This window comes from Hordeum vulgare, unplaced genomic scaffold, assembly GCF_904849725.1.
Source record: "Hordeum vulgare subsp. vulgare unplaced genomic scaffold, MorexV3_pseudomolecules_assembly, whole genome shotgun sequence".
Lineage (NCBI taxonomy): Eukaryota > Viridiplantae > Streptophyta > Magnoliopsida > Poales > Poaceae > Hordeum > Hordeum vulgare.
The window spans coordinates 26926-48847 of record NW_025422611.1 but is presented as its reverse complement, the minus strand read 5'-3'; the positions used below and the strand labels follow the sequence as shown (position 1 = coordinate 48847).

At 36.4% G+C, this 21922-nt stretch overlaps 3 protein-coding genes and 2 non-coding genes across 5 annotated transcripts; 3 read left to right on the top strand and 2 right to left on the bottom strand.

Annotated features, from left to right (window-relative positions):
- Positions 1–2118: 2118 nt before the first annotated feature.
- LOC123421240 (30S ribosomal protein S18, chloroplastic) lies at positions 2119–8278 on the bottom strand. The gene has a single exon (XM_045107521.1). The coding sequence runs from the start codon at positions 8217–8219 to the stop codon at positions 7707–7709; it is 513 nt and encodes a 170-aa protein (XP_044963456.1). The 5' UTR covers positions 8220–8278; the 3' UTR covers positions 2119–7706.
- Positions 8279–9604: 1326 nt separating this feature from the next.
- On the top strand, positions 9605–9678 carry TRNAP-UGG. The gene has a single exon. It is a non-coding gene; the product is annotated as a tRNA-Pro (tRNA).
- Positions 9679–9817: 139 nt separating this feature from the next.
- Positions 9818–9891, top strand: TRNAW-CCA. The gene has a single exon. It is a non-coding gene; the product is annotated as a tRNA-Trp (tRNA).
- Positions 9892–17998: 8107 nt separating this feature from the next.
- On the bottom strand, positions 17999–19854 carry LOC123421236 (ribulose bisphosphate carboxylase large chain). Its single transcript, XM_045107516.1, has one exon. The coding sequence runs from the start codon at positions 19540–19542 to the stop codon at positions 18103–18105; it is 1440 nt and encodes a 479-aa protein (XP_044963451.1). The 5' UTR covers positions 19543–19854; the 3' UTR covers positions 17999–18102.
- Positions 19855–19943: 89 nt separating this feature from the next.
- On the top strand, positions 19944–21913 carry LOC123421234 (ATP synthase subunit beta, chloroplastic). The gene has a single exon (XM_045107515.1). The coding sequence runs from the start codon at positions 20325–20327 to the stop codon at positions 21819–21821; it is 1497 nt and encodes a 498-aa protein (XP_044963450.1). The 5' UTR covers positions 19944–20324; the 3' UTR covers positions 21822–21913.
- Positions 21914–21922: the final 9 nt, after the last annotated feature.

Genomic DNA, 21922 nt, shown 5'->3' with positions numbered 1-21922 from the left:
ATTAAGAGAACGCCCAATAACTTATTGGGTACCGTACGGAGTATTTGAAACACGGGAAAGAAGTACCACTCGGGTAATATTTCCAAAGGAGTTGCAAACGGGTCTGCCGGTTCACCAATCATTGATGGCTCGAGAACCGCTAAACCTACATTACATGCAATAGTACCTAGAATTACTACTGGAAAAATATATAAAAGATCGTTGGGCCATGCGGGTTCCCCGTAATAATTATGTCCCATCCCTTTAGCTAATTTAGCTCTTAATACAGGATCATTTAAGTCTGGTTTCTTTGTTATTGGGATAGGTGAACTCTTTAGGATCCATCCCCCAAAGGAACCGGACATGAGAATTTATCATCATCCGGCTCGAGCAAGAGTGAAAGAAATAAGACCGCGGAAGATCCTTAATAGAATTAAGGTATATAATGACTCAATGACTCTAGACAAAAAAAGCTTTATCAGATTCTCTTTTCCAAAGTTGCACCTACCACTACTCATTGAAAATAATCCTATTCTTATGGGTAAATGCTCAATATCCAAGTGGGCTTACAAATTTGATCATGATCAATTGCTTTGTGGATTGTCTCATGTCTCTTGATTAGTTGGTATTTATCCCCTCAATATCGCAAGTTTCTTACCTCCAAACAAAATATTTACTTGTTACTAATAAAAAATCAAAAAGTTTAGCCTACATTCTTCCTTAGATCCCTTCTTTTACTCCGATAGTATTGCGGATCACAATCGATGCAAAGAAAATGAATGCATTTCCATACTATAATAAAAAGGTAAGTGTAATAAATAGAGAATTGGATCATGTCACATGACTGATTCCATTTCCACTCTATGGGATCTTACGGAGCCTGTTCATGGATGACATGGTTGCGGTATGATCATAGAAGATATTCTCCTCAAGTGAACCAGCCTATCCTTCCTAGGTAGGGGACTTACATGTTGATTGGATGCGGAGACACCTTTGGTTGTGAATTCTAATGTGGCAGATCCAATTCTTTATCTGCATGGCCAAATCAATAATTCAAGTCACACACTCCCATAATCCGCCTTTTTTCTTTCGTAAAATTAACTTCAACTATTTGTATCGTATAAAAATACTTCGGAGTTGAAGAGAAGTATCCAAATGACATGTGTTATTTTACAATAACCCATGCTTGTAGCAATGAAATACCACAACCTACCCGATATGATATATGAGAATTAGAATTCTCTATGATATGCCTTCCCTATAAAGGACCCGAAATACCTTGCTTACGTATCATTGGAAAGTGCATTAACATAAATACGGCAGTAAGCAGAGGCAGTACAAAGGTATGTAAACTATAAAAACGAGTCAAAGTGGATTGGCCCACACTAGCACTTCCGCGTAATAACTCCACTAAAGGCGATCCTATTACCGGAATGGCGTCAGGTACACCTGTCACAATTTTGACTGCCCAATAGCCAATTTGATCCCAAGGCAAAGAATAACCAGTTACACCAAATGATGCAGTCAAAACAGCCAAAACCACACCTGTCACCCAAGTTAATTCACGGGGTTTTTTAAATCCCCCTGTGAGATACACACGAAATACATGCAGGATCATCATTAAAACCATCATACTTGCTGACCATCGATGAACTGATCGGATTAACCAACCAAAGTTGGCCTCGGTCATTATGTATTGAACCGAGGAAAAAGCCTCTGTAACGGTTGGTCGGTAGTAAAAAGTCATAGCAAAACCGGTAGCGACTTGTACTAGAAAACAAGTAAGTGTAATTCCCCCTAAACAATAAAATATGTTGACATGGGGAGGAACATATTTACTAGTTATATCATCCGCAATTGCCTGAATCTCAAGACGTTCCTCAAACCAATCATATACTTTATTGAGATAGGTAACTAACCCACGCCCCCCTCTAAGAGCCGTATATGAAAATTTCATCTCGTACGGCTCAAGCAGAAACACACAAATTTTCAACGAATATTAGAAAAAAGGTTCAAAACTTCATCAGCCACTGAATCGGGTCGATTTGCCTTGAAGATAGCAAATAAAAAAAATCCGGAATATCTTCTTTGTGATGATAATGCCAAAAAATCTCAAGTTGGCGCGTCTTTCTTTCTTCCTTTCCCTTATGTTGGTCATTAGAGGCTTCTTGACTTTTCTCTTCCCTATTTTGGATTTTTTTTTATGCGTAATATAGAAATTATCTTGTTGTGATCCTATGAATCAGTTCAATTAAAACCTTAGATTCATACTAGAGCCACGATGATTTAGTCTCAAGCTAAACAAAAGGCAAGGGTTCTTCGAATAAGAACCGCTTGATAATCATTTATTGAAATTGAATCAGTGTAATGACTCGACAAAATCGATAGAAAAAAAGTTGTCTTTTGGGCAAACAAAATTGTAAGGAAGAAAATTTCTTTTTTATTTTTATTTAAGAACTACTTGAATTTTTCAGTCTGGTTGCGAGGTCTTAATAGTGAGTATGAATCATAGTTCCATTTTTTTTGATCCACTCTATCTATTTCGTGTTCCAGATACTAGAATAAATAATATCTGACGAATTAGAATCATCTTGATAGAGATAACAGGCCCTTTCTATGTATTATCAATAGGATCAATTCTAACAAGTCACACACTCATATTCCAGAGATACCGAAACAAAAAAATTCCGCGGTCGAACTACCATAATATCTAGAAATGTAGAGCTTAAACTAGAAAGGCTTTTTTGGATGGAAAAACTCTGACTTCCTAGTTTTAGTTAGTAGAAACCTAATTGGTTAAAATTCCATCCAGTAAAATGGAAGAATTATAAATTTCTAAAATGATAGATAGGAATATAGCGAATAAAGCCATTGCGACCCCCATAAAAGGAGTAGTCCCCCAACCCGGGGCGACTTTCCCATATTCCGAATTCAAGGGTTTCAGTAAACTACCTGCACCAGTTCGTTTTGGCCTAGGTTTAGAACTATCTTCAACGGTTTGTGTAGCCATAAATTATATTTAATCATTGGTGTTGACTTTGTATACTATTCCGTTGTAGTTGTAAATACACGATCTTTTCGTAGATCCATTGTAATCTTGAAATTCTATAAAAATGGAAACAGCAACTTTAGTCGCCATCTCCATATCTGGTTTACTTGTAAGCTTTACTGGGTATGCCTTATATACCGCGTTTGGGCAACCCTCTCAACAATTAAGAGATCCATTCGAAGAACACGGAGACTAATTTAAGTAAGAAGTCCCCCTATCTGGGAGACTTCTTACTTAAATGAAATTATTTTATTCTTTTAGTTGGAGTTGGTGGAACCTTAGGTGGTTCTCGGAAGAAGATAGCGAAAAAAATTATCCCTAAAGTCGAAACTAAAAGGAACGTATAAACCAATGCTTCCATAGATTCGATCGTGGTTTATTTACAATTATAACTTCCACACCTATTCATTTGTCATTTGGGAGAATTTCCCATATAAAGAAAGAAAAAGAGTCAAAGAAAGGATGGGAGATGTCAAATCAAAAAAGAGAGGTGAAAGATACCATAACAATGTGTATCAGACTGCCTGTTTCTTTGTAGTTGGATCTCCCACTTTTTGGAATGTTCCAAATTCCACTTGAGCATCCAAATCTGGATCAATACCAGCAAAAACATCTCGGAACAATGTTCTAGCGCCATGCCAAATGTGTCCGAAAAAGAAGAGCAAAGCAAAGGTAGCATGACCAAAAGTGAACCAACCCCTTGGACTGCTGCGAAAAACACCATCGGATTTCAAAGTAGCCCGGTCTAATTCAAAAATTTCCCCTAATTGAGAACGCCTCGCATATTTTTTTACAGTAGCAGGATCAGAATAATTTACTCCATTAAGTTCGCCACCATAGAACTCCACCGTTACGCCTACTTGTTCAACACTATATTTGGATTCTGCTCTTCTAAAAGGAACGTCCGCTCTAACAATTCCCTCCTCATCTACCAAAACAACCGGAAATGTTTCAAAAAAAGTAGGCATACGGCGTACAAAAAGCTCACGTCCTTCTTTATCTCTAAAGACGGGATGTCCTAACCATCCAACAGCTATTCCATCCCCATTGTCCATTGAGCCCGCTCTGAATAATCCCCCTTTTGCCGGATTATTACCAATATAATCATAAAAGGCTAATTTTTCGGGAATTTTAGACCAAGCTTCTGATAAACTAAGATTTTCGGCTAAACCATTGCTAACTCTTCGATATATTTCTTGCTGAAAGTATCCCTGATCCCACTGATAACGAGTAGGCCCAAATAATTCGATTGGGGTCGTTGCTGACCCATACCACATAGTTCCAGCAACTACGAAAGCTGCAAAAAAAACAGCAGCGATACTACTGGAAAGTACAGTTTCAATATTGCCCATACGTAATCCTTTATATAGACGTTGAGGCGGACGGACACTAAGATGGAATAAGCCCGCTAATATACCCAATGTACCCGCAGCAATATGATGAGAAGCTATTCCCCCCGGAACAAAAGGATCAAAACCTTCTGCACCCCACGCTGGATTTACAGCTTGTACTTTTCCAGTTAGTCCATAAGGATCGGATACCCATATCCCAGGACCATACAAACCCGTTACATGAAATGCCCCAAAGCCAAAGCAAGCCACCCCTGCAAGAAATAAATGAATTCCAAAGATCTTGGGCAAATCCAAAGAGGGTTTTCCCGTCCGCTCATCAGAGAATATTTCTAGGTCCCAATATACCCAATGCCAGATCGCTGCCAAGAAACACAAGCCAGAAAACACAATATGCGTAGCTGCCACACCTTCATAACTCCAAATACCCGGATTTGTTACAGTTCCTCCTGAAATACTCCAACCACCCCACGAATCCGTTATTCCTAAACGAGTCATGAAGGGAATTACGAACATACCTTGTCTCCACATTGGATCCAGAACAGGATCAGAGGGATCAAAAACTGCTAATTCGTATAAAGCCATTGAGCCAGCCCAACCAGAAACTAGAGCTGTGTGCATTATATGCACCGCAAGCAATCGACCCGGATCATTCAATACGACAGTATGAACACGATACCAAGGCAAACCCATGGAAATACCCCTTTAGCAAAGAAAAATAGACACGATGTCGCTTTATTTTATCGCATTGAAAAAGATTATCCATTGTACCTAACCCTTCTAGGGGATTCTGTGTCAGAAAGCGCGAATATTTATTTCATTCCATTAAAAATAAGAAGCCAATTCTGTTCATAAGAAGAAAGAGAAGCAGATCTATTCTATACTCGATAAGTGCCAATATGCAATGGGTAACTTGGCCAATTTGGAAAAAACGAAGAATAGATCGCTACCCCTCTTTGTTTAGCATTCGAATCACCCATTCCTTTTTCTTTATTCAATCTGTCTTACCTTTCTTATATGTATAACCTTTCCATCTATGTATTAATAGAATCTATAGTATTCATATAGAATAGAATAAGAATAAAATAGAATAGAATAAGAATAAAAATTAAGACAATAAACTGCAGATTCTTTCTTTCTGTTCCATTCTTACGTTTCCATATTAAAGTGTTTCTTACTTAAATTTAATAATATTAATCTAATATGCCCATTGGTGTTCCAAAAGTACCTTACCGGATTCCTGGAGATGAAGAAGCGACTTGGGTTGACTTATACAATGTTATGTATCGAGAAAGGACACTTTTTTTAGGTCAAGAGATTCGTTGCGAGATCACGAATCATATTACAGGTCTCATGGTATATCTGAGTATAGAAGATGGAATTAGTGATATTTTTTTGTTTATAAACTCCCCAGGCGGTTGGCTAATCTCAGGAATGGCTATTTTTGATACGATGCAAACGGTGACACCAGATATATATACAATATGCCTCGGAATAGCCGCGTCCATGGCGTCCTTCATTCTGCTTGGAGGAGAACCCGCCAAGCGTATAGCATTCCCTCACGCGAGGATTATGCTTCACCAACCTGCTAGTGCTTATTATCGGGCAAGGACACCAGAATTTTTACTAGAAGTAGAAGAGTTACACAAAGTTCGCGAAATGATCACAAGGGTTTATGCACTAAGAACAGGCAAGCCTTTTTGGGTTGTATCCGAAGACATGGAAAGGGATGTTTTTATGTCAGCAGACGAAGCCAAAGCTTATGGACTTGTCGATATTGTAGGGGATGAAATGATTGACAAGCACTGCGATACTGATCCAGTGTGGTTTCCGGAAATGTTTAAGGATTGGTAGTGTCCGGATTTCTTGTAAAGTTATTTCACAGCTAAATTCGTGTTTTCCTCGATTTAATAGAAAATAGAAAGACTTCATGATGAGCAATCATCAGGTTAAGATGGATCTAAACCAATCCATTTTTTTCTATATACATACAACATGCCAACGGTTAAACAACTTATTAGAAACGCAAGACAGCCAATACGAAATGCTAGAAAAACGGCTGCGCTTAAAGGATGCCCTCAGCGTCGAGGAACATGTGCTAGGGTGTATGTGCGACTCGTTCAGATCATGACTTCAAACAAATATAAAAAAAATTTGAAGTATCCCTGATTAGTACCAATGAATAGGATATAGCTTCTCTATCCTAGATTTCTATGGTATATGGAATTTCTGGTTTCCTTTGGTGCAAATCGAATTATCTAAATTTGGAAATAAGAAGCAATTCTCCCATTGGTAGCAAATGGTTATCCATTAAGCGGAGGAAATAGTAATAAAAAGAAAAAGGCTTATGCTCTTTTATCTTATAAAGAACGGACTAACAGGGTCAGCTACTTAGCCAACTTTCATAATTAAATACCGTCACTGTATGGATAACTCTTATTGTGAAAAGAGCTATTTACTCTATAATGGATAGGTAGAGCCAAAGAATGTGAACTATACAAGTTCGTAATACTTTTTGATGAAAGAAAGGGCTCCGGTGTATAGAGAGGGCCTCACCGTTTAAAAGGGAACCATAGAAACGATGGAACCCACTATTTTTTTTAGTATTATTTAGAATGAATTTGTTATTTCGTATAGAAATAACTGAACGGAGTGGAATAAAAAATCGTGGTTGGGAAGGTTACTATAGCAAAAGCCATTGGAATTAATATTTTATATATCGGAATAATTAGTTTTGTTATTAATGAGAAAAAGGGTGGCTAAAAGAAGAGAAATCATTAGTTATTCATTAAGGTTAATTTGATTCAATGACCAGAGTTCCGCGAGGATATATAGCCCGGAGACGACGAACAAAAATGCGTTCATTTGCCTCAAACTTTAGAGGGGCTCATTTAAGACTTAATCGAATGATTACCCAACAAGTAAAAAGAGCTTTTGTTTCCTCTCATCGAGATAGAGGTAGGCAAAAGAGGGATTTTCGTCGTTTGTGGATCACTCGGATAAACGCAGCAACGCGGGTATATAAAGTATTCGATAGTTATAGTAAATTAATACACAACCTGTACAAGAAGAAATTGATTCTTAATCGTAAAATGCTTGCACAAGTAGCTGTATCAAATCCAAATAATCTTTACACGATTTCCAATAAAATAAAGATCATCAATTAAAGGTATAAATAAAGTAATATACTGGAATAATAAAAGATGAATTCCCGGAGAGGGAACTCCGGGAAGATACAATAAATTAAGATTAAGTGGTAGGAATCGACGAGCTGGATTACTTTCTTTATAATATATATAGGTCTGGCCCTTGCGAATTCGAATAAAACATCAACAATCGGAACTTAAGTTCCGGTTGTTGTTTCTTAAATTTTGGTTGTAGTTTCTTAAGTTTCGATTGGAATTGTACTTTTGCGTTAATTGAGGAATATGTCTATTTTTTCTGGGTCTAGAACCTGTAATTATTGAAATTGACTGGGCTTGAAATTGTTTTTCGTTCTCATAGTTACGAAACGGTAAAAAAGATAAAATACGAGCCTGTTTTATAGCAAGAGTAATTAATCGTTGTTGTTTCAAGGTTAATCTATTTATTCGTCTCGATAATATTTTTCCTTGTTCACTAATAAATCTATTAATTAAACTCATGTTTCTATAATCAATTCGATCTCCCGGGCCAATCCGGGGACGCCTACGAAAAGGTTGTTTAGATTTACGAAAAGGTTGTTTGAATTTACGAAAAGTTTGCTTGGATTTACGAAAGGGTTGCTTGGATTTATTAAAAGTTTGCTTGGATTTACTAAAGGGTTGCTTAGATTTAAGAAAAGGTTGTTTAGATGTATACATGATTTATTCCTTATTTAATTTAAAATTGGAAAATGCACTTCTTTATTTTATTAATTTAGGATCCAGAAGAAGTAGTTTTTCTTTGATCCATATCTTATTTGATTCATATTTATAGTATATGAATACCCTCTATACATATGAAATAATATCGACCGGAAATCAGATGAGTTGATTTGTATTTTGTATTCTATACTATGTTTTATTTATATATAAAATATGAAGTTCTTACTCTTTCTGTTGTTTGGAAAGATCGAATACACGATGTTCCTATTTCTTTATTTCGTGATGAGTCGTATGCTTGCGACAATAACGACAAAATTTTTTGAATTCTAATTGTCCGGGTGTATTGTGGCGATTCTTTTGAGTACTATATCTAGAAATCCCCGTCGATTCCTCATTGGCACCTTTTCGAACACAACTGATGCATTCCAAAATAACTCTGATTCTAACATCTTTTCCCTTGGCCATGAACCTCCTTTTCCTTTTGGATTGACTTAATTTAATTCTTCTACTTATTCTTTTATTCTTCTATTTTGAATCCGAAGAAGAAGAATAAAATTCATTAGAATAATTTTTTTTTATTCTTAAATTAAGTAATAAAAAATAGAGAAATAATTAAAGAATACAATCCTTGTCGAATTAGCAAAGATTTTGGTTCGAAATCCTTTCATTTAATTAGTCAGCCCCGCCTTTTTCTATGCTCTGATTTCTGAGGCCTGATTTAGCTTGGGTACCCCTTTAAATTGAATTTCTATTTTTAAAAATAGGGTTTACCAAATTTTTAATGACTCTGAGGTTCAACCCAATCCATCTTTTCTTTCTTTTTCCTTCCGATACTAAAAAAAGATTGAAAAGGATAAGATAAAATTTTGTCATATCACGAAGAAATCTATCCCTCCCATAGCAATAACTAGAATTAAAAAAAAGGGAATGACAAAGCATCCGGGAATAAACGATTAATTTCTATCAATAAACCTGCTAAAGCACCAAACCATAGAGTACTTAGCACGGGTGCTACAGAGAGATATGTTTTTATATCCCGCATTGAAAATCCTCCTTCCTTGTTGGAATACATATATGATCATAAACTTATGCTATATATAAACTGAACCATAATCGACGAAATTTTCCGAAATTGTCCTATCCCTAAAAAATAAAAAGATGACCCCTTCTTCCTATATATTATCAAGGAAAAGTAATCTTTCTTTTATAGGCGAAATTCTATTGGATTTTAGCTGTATATAATTCCTTAATTATATGAGACCAAAAAGAAGAAATGACACGAGGGTTCTATATATAGATAGAGAAAGAATAAGAAAATTATGATGTGGAAAAGAAGACAGGAATTGTGTACAATGGCATTGCACAACAATTTAATTTGGAAAAGGGATGTAGCGCAGCTTGGTAGCGCGTTTGTTTTGGGTACAAAATGTCACAGGTTCAAATCCTGTCATCCCTACCTATTACTTCTTTCTTCTTTATAGGCAGTAGCAACGAGATCAATTAAAGTAAAGTGGGTATAACTGGAATTTGTGGAGACTATACGTACGTGAGATACATTAGGAATAGAAAAAGATTTTCTTTTTGAATGAATGAAAGCGCTCTTAGTTCAGTTCGGTAGAACGCGGGTCTCCAAAACCCGATGTCGTAGGTTCAAATCCTACAGAGCGTGATTCCATCTATCTTATGTCGAAGCAGAGTAAAATAATTTAACAAAATTGAATTGTAACTCCAATTTGACCTCCTCCAGACCAGAGAGGAGGTCAATAAAAAAAAAAAAATGACTCAATCAAAGATCCAACTGATCCCCACGCCTGTATTGCAAATACGCAGTCACGAATAATCCCGCTAAAGTAATAGGAATTAGGCCTAAGACGATTCCAAATAGAAAAACTTCAATCATTTCGATTTGTTCGGGGGGATAAAAAAAGAGGTACGATCTATCCCTAAATAGTACTCTAAATTATCCACGAATCTCAATGACCAAGAAAAGAATTCCTAATTAGTCTGGAAAAGAGTCGTAGAATATCAGGAATCCCAAAGAAAGATTTTGCTTTTCTGAATTATTATTATTCAGTCAATTCAAATAAGACGTATCTTGTTCAAGCCAATAAATAGAGCTGGGGTTATAGTTAAAGCAGCCAGTAGAAAACCGAAATAACTAGTTAAAGTAAGCATGAAAGAGTTAAATTCCATTTATTTTTTTTTACTACACTACATATGTTGGTAAAGCATTTACCTAAGTTATGGAAAATTCATAATTCATCAGTTATTTTAGATAATACTAAAAAACAAGATAGAGTGAGATACAGAAGTGTAAAAGAAAGTGGATTCATCAGATGATACATGAGTCCCTAATTTCGAATCAAGAGATTTGTTATGGAATTTTTCAATTGAGTAAAGTAATAATATTAAGAACTAGATCATATAACCCCATTGAATGAAAAAATGAAATTGGATTTTCAGGGAAATTTCGGAATAAGAGATAAATAAACAATTGAATTTGAAAAAAAAACTTCTTTCTATTTTGGATAATTTCTTTTTCAATAGGACCCTCTTTTTGGACTGAACGATCGAATATTCCCCTATTCCTTCTTATTTTAATTTTAACTGATTGTATTCTATATGGAATAAGAGGAGAAGAAAAGCATTCCACGACCTCCCGAGGGTCTGTTAAAAAAAAAAGAAAGCTCTTCCTTGAATTTACTTTATTTTTATTCCTTTTTCGAACTCCAACCAAAGTAGATTCGAAGACGAGTCACTTCAATTATCCTTTTAAGTTCTATTCTATCTTCTGTCTTTCCCTATTTCATCTCGTAAAGTTCCACGCTCGCAGTTTGGTCAAGAAAGTTAGACCTAATCCAACAAACAAGACAAGGATTAATTACGAATTATGAAAGGATAAATTTCACATATATATACTTGTCCTTGTATTGTGTCAGTATGAGAATATCCTTCCTAAATTATTTATCCAAACCTATTGATCATTAACTTAGATTTTCCCAAGATTTTGGCTGCTATTCCGAATTACTCTATTATTCCGAAGCCAAGGAAAATAAATAGAACCTACAAAAAAGGGGTTTTCTATTGACGCCTTGAATAACATATAGCTTACCTATAGACAAAAAAAAGTAATTATGTTTCGGAACCAGGCAAAACCAGATTGCTGTGCCATAGGAAGGATAGCTATACTAATTCGGTATACTCAAAATACACCTTTGGTACAAAATTGACAATCTCACAAGGATGAAATATCAGTAATTTTCTATTTACTGGTTGATCCCATCTTTTACGGAATCAATTCCTTTTTTGAATGTACAAAAATTTTGGGAGTTCAGCATGTCTGGAAGCACGGGAGAACGTTCTTTTGCTGATATTATTACCAGTATTCGATACTGGGTTATTCATAGCATTACTATACCTTCCCTATTCATTGCGGGTTGGTTATTTGTCAGTACGGGTTTAGCTTATGACGTGTTTGGAAGTCCTAGGCCAAACGAATATTTCACGGAAAGCCGACAAGGAATTCCGTTAATAACCGACCGTTTTGATTCTTTAGAACAACTCGATGAATTTAGTAGATCCTTTTAGGAGGCCCTCAATGACCATAGATCGAACCTATCCTATTTTTACAGTGCGATGGCTGGCTATTCACGGACTAGCTGTACCTACTGTTTTTTTCTTGGGATCAATATCAGCAATGCAGTTCATCCAACGATAAACCAAATTCCAACTATAGAACTATGACACAATCAAACCCGAATGAACAAAATGTTGAATTGAATCGTACCAGTCTATACTGGGGTTTATTACTCATTTTTGTACTTGCTGTTTTATTTTCCAATTACTTCTTCAATTGAGAGAAAGAAAGAGACTAATAAGAATTCTCTTATCCCATTTGGAAAGATACCATCCTTATAACTACCCATGACTGTTTTTGTCTCTAGCATGACCAATTGATAAAATGTGGAGGAAAGTAGGGGAAATGGCCGATACTACTGGAAGAATTCCTCTTTGGCTGATAGGTACTGTAGCTGGTATTCCTGTGATTGGTTTAGTAGGTGTTTTCTTTTATGGTTCATATTCTGGATTGGGTTCATCTCTATAGTAATCGGAGGGACCAGATTGTAAACATGAAAAAGTAGGAGCTTAGCGGGTCCTTACCCCCTTTATCTGATTAGAGCGGAAAGGACCCGCGGAATTTTTACTCTTATAACGCGAATTGAATCTATTCGATTCACTCTTATGAAGCAACAAGAAAAAGAGATCACTCGAGGATCCAATATCTTATTCCACAAAGGAAGTATCCTGAAAATCCTTGATTTAGTTTCGAGTAATAAACTAATAAAACCTTAATCAAAACTATTCAACTAGCCTAAAAATAAAAAAAAAACCTTCAATGGAAGAGTTTACTTTTTTTTGCAAAATTTCTGTAAGTTTGAAGTTAAACTTAATTAAACAAGCCAAGCAATTCTATTTGCTTACAATCACAAGAAATTTGTCCCCCGCCATATTTTCTTCCCCTCTGTTTGTCCACTACCTCGGCTAAACCTAAGCAAAAGAAAAAGAGGCCCAAGAGACAGACCCGAATAAAGAAGAAATAGTAAAGTAATCTTTGACGAATTAGGAAGAAAAAGGATTCTTATTTTGATACAAGAAGAATCGGCACAAGAAAAAGCCTTTTTCTTGTGCCGAATAGACGATTAAGAAGACCTGCAATCCCTCGAAAGAAATTTAAATTTTATTGTTCTCGCCTTTGCCTTGGATTCTCTTCTTTTGCATGAGATATAAATAAGGAATTCCAGACATCTCGTAAACAAAAAAAAGTCTAAACAAAAAAAGGATTTCCAAAAAAGATCATAGATAATTCTAGCAATTGCCAATAAATCGAGGCTTTTTACCAACTTGATGGTAAGAAATTCCGGGACCTAGAAATTCATTTCGTACAATTGAACCTTTTCAAACTGTTTCTTTTTGAGAACCAAAAAAACTTGTGCCAAAATAACGGATGCGAAGAAGAACAAAAGGCCTTGGACACGTAATGGATCCTGAAGCACGATTTCTGCGTCCCCCTGACCAAAACCTCCCACATTAGGATTGCTTGTTAATGGTTGATCAATCTTGATGGATTCCCCCTCTGAAACAAGAAGTTCTGGTCCGGGAGGTATAATATCAATCACTTGGCGTCCATCTGATGCATCAACTATGGATATTTCATACCCCCCTTTTTCTTTACGTAGTATTTTTCTTACTATACCTGTTGACGTAGCATTATAGACTGTATTGTTACTCTTGCTACCATCAGGATAGATCTGTCCTCTTCCTCGGTTTCCCCCTACATATATAGGATATTTTAAGAAATGAGCATCTTTCTTCGTAGCAGGATCAGGGGAAAGAATGGGAAAGACAATTTCACTATATTTCTTACCGGGAACAGGGCCTATCACAAGAATATTTTTTTTATCGGGACGATAACTCTGAAAAGCAAGATTTCCTATCTTTTCTTTTAACTCAGGGGAAATACGGTCGGGCGGCGCTAATTCAAATCCCTCGGGCAAAATAAGAACAGCACCTACATTCAACCCTCCCTTTTTTCCATTAGCAAGAACTTGTTTCAATTGCATATCATAAGGAATTCGAAGAACTGCTTCAAATACAGTATCGGGAAGCACAGCTTGGGGAACTTCAATATCGACGGGCTTGCTAGCTAAATGGCAATTGGCACATACAATTCGCCCAGTTGCTTCTCGTGGGTTTTCATAACCCTGCTGCGCAAAAATGGGATATGCATTTGAAATAGATGTCCGAGTTATTACGTATATCATGATCGATACAGAAATCGATCGAGTTATCTGTTCCTTTACCCAAGAAAAAGTATTTCTATTTTCCATGTCCAATCACAGATCCCAGAATTTCTACAATAAATTAGATAGGTAGCTAAGCTAATCTAGTTCCCTATACACGAATTTGTTGGCATTCTACTGCAACAGTTGTACTGCAATGATGAATACCTTAAAGCAGGTATAAATAGAAAGAATTTTGGTAAAATGGAAAAGGGCTTTCTTTCTAAAGAAAGATGCTAATTTGATTAATATTAATATCGGGAGATCAAATGAATTTATGCTTCACTAATTGAATGATAAATGACTACAAGCGAAGGAGATAGACGGTTTAAACAAAAAAAGACCCAAAATTTCAAACATGTATCTAGAATTACTGGAAAACTACAAACAAAAATAGTGAAAATAAGCTCATTAGGAGCCCATCCAAAATCGTTATAGACCCAACGAATTACTAGTTCCCAACCACGGGTGGAGTGAAATCCAACAAAAAAATCAGTAACTAAAAGAATAAAAAAAGCTTTTATTGAGTCATTTAAATTATAGAAGAATTCCTGAACCCAAGAATTCAAAATGACAAGTTCCTCTTTACCCAGAAAAAAAGAACCACTTAGAATAGCCAAACAGATTATATTTGTCGAGAAATGCAAAATGATATGGAGATGATCCTCATTATTTATTTTGACCCATTGTATTATTTCCTTGTGTATTCCTGTAGGAGGTTTTTGTACATGTGTCTTTAGTTTCCCTTTTATCATCTCGTCCAAGAGAGAAAGTTCTTCTAATTCTATGAATCTTTCTAGAATCCTTTTCTCTTGAATATCAGTTAAGAGAGTTTCGGATTGCCTGGTATTCCACCAATTCTTAATCCAAAGTTCCAGACATTTGTTAAATGAGGAAGAGACCCCCCAAGGCAAAAGTACGATAAATACAAGATATAGTAAAGAAGGCAATGCTTTCTTTTTTTTCATTTTTGATCTGTAAATGGAGTTGTTAATGAATATGCTTCATTCGCTGACTCTATTCCATTCCCTGACTCTATATGATGATATTTCTATTTCATGATATTTCTATTTCTTTGAAGCAAAAACTCTATAGGTTTGATACCCTGTATCTATTCTTCTTTTTTGTATATTAGTGGAATTTCAGTGCATTGGGTTCTTTCTTAGATCTAGATGGAATGAAATAGTGAAATAGAATAAAAAAAGCCCTTTCGGGTGAAAATGGAAGAGAAGAATAGTATGCAATATATCTAACTTCGACAAAAAAAATTTAAAATAATTTTATCTTATCCTCGTTTGTTCCTTCCTTTAGATAAATACTTAAAAATCCCCTTACAATAACAAATCCAATTTCGAAGGGACTTCCTCCCCATGTTGAGAAAACTTTTCTTCTTCCAATTTATCTTTTCTTCATTCAATTCAGTTCAAAAAAGATACCTCAAAATACTTCAATTGGTACGCGCAAGAAATAGGCCAATTCGGCAGCTTTTTGTTCAATTTCTCGTGGAGTAAAAAACTTATCATCAGTACGAGTCAAGGGAATGATCCCCTGGCCCCGGATTTCCATATAAAGAATACGACGAGGATAAAGACCCTCTTTAACCTGAATTCTAATTGATTGGATATCCCGCATAAGGAATCGAAGGAAGACGCGACGTTTTATTCCAGGGAATCCCCAACGAAAAATGCAAACTATTCCCTCTTTTCTATCGAATCGGTCATAACCACTACCTACATTCCACAAAATAGTACACCACAGGTAGGAGCTAATGAATAGGCCTGCGATTCCGTAGAAAGACATCACGACCCCCTGCGGAAAAAAAAGAATTTCTTGAGATGGAAGTATAGATATAATATTCTTACCAAGATAACTGGAAGTCCCAACCAATAAGAATCCTAGTGAACCTAGAAAAAGAATACAGGCCCAGAAAAAATTACTCCTTTTTCGAGAACCTTTTAGAAGTTCTACCCATATGTGTTCTGATCGCCAATTCATATTAGATATACTAAATCCAGCAGCGGTCGATTGAAATTGAGAGAATAAGCTAAATAATTTTGCCTTTACTTTTTTTGATTCTGAAATCGCCTTCAGCAACTAGTACTCCTGTGAAATAATAGGTTAGATACATTGACTTTCTATTCAAAAAATATTCGTTGATTCAATTAAAATAAATAAAAAAAAACTCGCTATACCAAGCTCTGCATATTCATGCATTTATGCTCGTAGCCTATATCTGCATCCATAGCCGTTTTTCATTTGTGTGTAGAAAGTGTGTGTAGAAAAAGTCACATACCCTACCATATTATATTACTTACACTAAAAAATACTAGACAATCTTTTTTTTTTGCACATAAAGAAATAAAGAAGTCATTGCAATTGCCGGAAATACTAAGCCTACTAAAGGCACGAAAATAGAAGGTAAGTTTAAATCCGTCATGGAATAGGTGTCTCAATTCAAATTTACTATTTCTATCTAGTCGAAAAATATCTTAAGATTCTTATGATATAATTAAGTATATCTATTATAAGGAATATTGACTATTGTATTTTTTTAGTTTGCAAAATATTCTGTAAAAAAAATGATAAGGATAATAAGAAAATTCCAAAAAAGGAGAACTAATTAAAAAGATTTTTTTTATTTTCCCATCCTCATGGCCTTTCTATCTTTCTAATCTAATTTGAAATTGGATTCAAAAGAAAGCGACTAGAATTTACTTCCTGCATACATACTTCTCTAGAAGCGCATACAATAATGCGTGGTAAAGGCAGAAAAATAGTATATTCAATCAAAATCAAAGGGCAAATTATCTTACCTACTATAGATCCCCTACTACCCTCTTAAGATCCCCTACTACCCTCTTAAGATCCCCCCTACTACCCTCTTAGACTTTTAAAGGCGATATACCACCCAAAGAAAGGGTATGAAAATGCCGGGTGGTGTTAGCTTTTCGACGAAGACCCGTCCTGTGCCGCGAAGTCCTGTTAGTAAGACCCCGCGCAATAATGGATTATAGAAGAATAGTATTCAAAATACTGCTCTGGACGCATATAGTAGCATTGCGATTCCTAATCTTTTTTATTTATGAATATGAACAGAAAAAATTCATTGTATCGTTGGGTCGGAGCGGAGGTTTGGTCCAGAAAAATTAGGAACAAAACGTCTACTCTACCACACTGAAGTCTATAGCGCTGTATTTCCACGAAAGTATAATTCTTACCATCAGGATACGCTCCTTTCAACGTCTCTCCGATGGGTCCAGGTTCTATGTCCAATCCCAAATCAAGGATTTCTCGCTCTTGATCGGAGTCATAAACTAAAACTACCTTTTTATCCTTTTTATTAAGGTTATAGAAAACTTCCTTATCTAGTTCTAGCATGTTGACTCACGATTACGCCTGTTAAAAGTTTCAAACGTCCTCTTTTTTGAAATTGAAAGAGAGTCTTATAAAAAGGTCTAACTTCCAAACTATGTCTTTTTTCATTCATTCTCCTTTAGTTTTTTTCTCTATCTAGAAGTGGAATAGAATAACCCGGTTGAAGGGTAATGATCATACGTCTGTAATGCATTGTACGGCCCAGAATAGGTCCTATTCTTCTACCTTTTCCAGGTAGTCGATGGCTATTCACAGCTACCACCTTAATCCAAAGAAGAGTTTGAACCAATGCTTTATTTCTGTCTTAGTGAATCCCGATTCGACATTAAAAGTATATTGATTCTTTCCCAATAAACGAAGACTTTTTTCTGTAAATACTGCGTATTTGATTCCATTATCATATGATACTACTATATTTTATTATTTTCTTTTTATTTCTTTATTGTATTATACCTTAATATATATATATATTCTAGATATATAGAATAGACGAATCTCGATTTGTCAAGTCTCATGATCATATCATGATCTATTTTTATTCGGCTCAATCTTTTTTATAAAAAAAAAGATTGAGCCGAGTTTAATTGCAATCAATTAGAAGAATAAAGAAGAATTACTGCATTTCATAACTTATTTTTTTCTCTTTTTATTTCGTTTATTTTTTTTTAGACCTTCTTATCGATAGTATCTACCGGCTCGAACTCGAATTTGATCGCCTTCCATACTTCACAAGCTGCGGCTAGTTCAGGACTCCATTTGCAAGCTGCTCGGATAATTTCATTACCTTCGCGAGCAAGATCACGCCCTTCGTTACGAGCTTGTACACAAGCTTCTAAAGCCACTCGATTAGCTGCTGCACCAGGTGCATTCCCCCAAGGATGTCCTAAAGTTCCTCCACCAAATTGTAATACAGAATCGTCCCCAAAGATTTCGGTCAGAGCTGGCATATGCCAAACATGAATACCACCTGAAGCTACCGGTATAACACCTGGCATGGATACCCAGTCCTGAGTGAAAAAGATACCGCGAGCACGATCTTTTTCAATAAAATCATCGCGCAATAAATCAACAAAACCTAAAGTCATTTCGCGTTCCCCTTCTAACTTACCTACTACTGTACCGGAGTGGATATGATCTCCCCCAGACATACGCAATGCTTTAGCTAATACACGGAAATGCATACCATGATTTTTCTGTCTATCAATAACTGCATGCATTGCACGGTGAATGTGAAGAAGTAAGCCATTGTCGCGGCAATAGTGAGCCAAAGTAGTATTTGCGGTGAATCCCCCGGTTAAGTAGTCATGCATTACAATAGGAACCCCTAATTCTCTCGCAAATACAGCTCTCTTAATCATTTCTTCACATGTACCCGCAGTCGCATTCAAGTAATGCCCCTTGATTTCACCGGTTTCGGCCTGTGATTTATAAATAGCTTCGGCACAAAAGACAAAACGGTCTCTCCAGCGCATAAATGGTTGTGAGTTTACGTTTTCATCATCTTTGGTAAAATCAAGTCCACCACGTAGACACTCATAACACGCTCTACCATAATTTTTTGCGGATAATCCCAATTTTGGTTTAATAGTACATCCCAATAAAGGACGGCCATACTTGTTCAACTTATCTCTTTCAACTTGGATACCATGAGGCGGGCCTTGGAAAGTTTTTGAATAAGTAGGGGGAATTCGTAGATCCTCCAAACGTAGAGCACGTAGGGCTTTGAACCCAAATACGTTACCCACAATGGAAGTAAACATGTTAGTAACGGAACCCTCCTCAAATAGGTCTAATGGATAAGCTACATAACAGATCCATTGGCTGTCTTCCCCAGCAACAGGCTCGATGTGATAGCATCGTCCTTTGTAACGATCAAGACTGGTAAGTCCATCAGTCCAAACAGTTGTCCATGTACCAGTAGAAGATTCGGCAGCTACTGCAGCCCCTGCTTCTTCGGGCGGAACCCCAGGCTGAGGACTTACTCGGAATGCTGCCAAGATATCAGTATCCTTAGTTTCATACTCTGGGGTGTAGTAAGTCAATTTATAATCTTTAACACCAGCTTGAAATCCAACACCTGCTTTAGTTTCTGTTTGTGGTGACATAAGTCCCTCCCTACAACTCTTGAATTAAGAATTCTCACAATAACAGGGTCTACTCGATGTTAATTAGGCGTAAATGAAACTTTAGCAAAAATCTCGTAAAACAAAAAGGATATTCAATTAATATAATATCAACTCATTAAAGAAAATTGAGGGCATGCTTAGGTTAATGAATATGTTTCATTCATATATAATGCGTACACCCTGTGTATGTTCTATCCTATAGGAATTCCACTATAGGAATTCGATAGGAATTGAGTTGTTGTTATGGTAAGTTAACACGGTTCGTTATTAAACCATGGATTTGATTTACCAAATCCATCATTATTGTATACTCTTTGATAGGTATAGCGCAACCCAAATTAATCCCTAATCCTTATTTTACAAGTTCTTAATAGGTCTCTTTTCTTATTTGGAATGCAAATACCTAACTAAATACTAATAAAATTCTTTGTTGACAGCAATCTATGCTTCACAGTAGTATATATTTTGTATATCGAAGTCCTAGATAGGAAAGTAGAGTAGGCACAGATCCTCCACAAAAGGCAAAATGTATATGAAAAAAAGATTGATTGAACTTTCCAACGGACTCATTCCATGAGTAAACGATTGAATGGGATTCGCTTGGGCAACGAAATCAAGTCCTGGTCCCCTTTTCTCTCTTATTGAATTAACTAATTCATTTCCTTTTTACTTTTGGATTTTTTTTGATTTGATTTGGCATTATTCAACAATAAAAAAAGAAAAATTTCGACAAATTCCTTTTTTTTAATTATGTGATAATTATGAGAACCAATCCTACTACTTCTCGTCCCGGGGTTTCCACAAGTGAAGAAAAAAGTACAGGTCGTATCGATCAAATTATTGGACCCGTGCTGGATGTCACTTTTCCCCCGGGCAAGTTACCTTATATTTATAACGCTTTAGTAGTCCAGAGTAGAGACACTGCCGATAAGCAAATTAATGTGACTTGTGAGGTACAACAATTATTAGGAAATAATCGAGTTAGAGCTGTAGCTATGAGTGCTACGGACGGGTTGATGAGAGGAATGGAAGTGATTGACACGGGAGCTCCTCTCAGTGTTCCGGTCGGTGGAGCTACTCTCGGACGAATTTTCAACGTTCTTGGGGAGCCTGTTGACAATTTGGGTCCTGTAGATAGTAGTGCAACGTTCCCTATTCATAGATCTGCGCCTGCCTTTATCGAGTTAGATACGAAATTATCCATCTTTGAAACAGGTATTAAGGTCGTCGATCTTTTAGCTCCTTATCGACGTGGAGGAAAAATAGGACTATTTGGGGGGGCTGGAGTAGGTAAAACAGTACTGATCATGGAATTAATCAATAACATTGCTAAAGCTCATGGGGGCGTATCCGTATTCGGTGGAGTAGGGGAACGGACTCGTGAAGGAAATGATCTTTATATGGAAATGAAGGAATCCGGAGTAATTAATGAAAAAAATATTGAAGAATCAAAGGTAGCTCTAGTCTATGGCCAAATGAATGAACCACCGGGAGCTCGTATGAGAGTTGGTTTAACTGCCCTAACTATGGCAGAATATTTCCGAGATGTTAATAAGCAAGACGTGCTTTTATTTATCGATAATATCTTTCGTTTTGTTCAAGCAGGATCAGAGGTATCCGCTTTATTAGGGAGAATGCCCTCCGCAGTGGGTTATCAACCTACTCTTAGTACAGAAATGGGTTCTTTGCAAGAAAGAATTGCTTCTACTAAAAAGGGATCTATAACTTCGATTCAAGCAGTTTATGTACCTGCGGACGATTTGACCGACCCTGCCCCTGCCACAACATTTGCACATTTGGATGCTACTACCGTACTTTCCAGAGGATTAGCTTCCAAGGGTATTTATCCAGCAGTAGATCCTTTAGATTCAACATCAACTATGTTACAGCCTCGGATCGTTGGCAACGAACATTATGAAACTGCGCAAAGAGTTAAGGAAACTTTACAACGTTACAAAGAACTTCAGGACATTATCGCAATTCTTGGCTTGGATGAATTATCGGAAGAGGATCGTTTAACTGTAGCAAGAGCAAGAAAAATTGAGCGTTTCTTATCACAACCGTTCTTTGTGGCAGAAGTTTTTACTGGTTCTCCAGGAAAGTATGTTGCTCTTGCGGAAACTATTAGGGGATTTCAACTAATCCTTTCCGGAGAATTAGACGGCCTACCTGAACAGGCTTTTTATTTGGTGGGTAACATCGATGAAGCTAGCACGAAAGCTATAACCTTAGAAGAGGAGAACAAATCGCAGAAATGAAATTAAATCTTTATGTACTGACTCCTAAGCGAATTATTTGGGATTGTGAAGTGAAAGAAATCATTTTATCCACGAATAGTGGCCAAATTGGCGTATTACCA

Excerpts from the sequence above, each read along its gene's own strand:
- LOC123421236 (XM_045107516.1), bottom strand. The coding sequence starts at position 19,542 with ATGTCACCACAAACAGAAACTAAAGCAGGTGTTGGATTTCAAGCTGGT.
- LOC123421234 (XM_045107515.1), top strand. The coding sequence starts at position 20,325 with ATGAGAACCAATCCTACTACTTCTCGTCCCGGGGTTTCCACAAGTGAA.
- LOC123421240 (XM_045107521.1), bottom strand. The coding sequence starts at position 8,219 with ATGTATACATCTAAACAACCTTTTCTTAAATCTAAGCAACCCTTTAGT.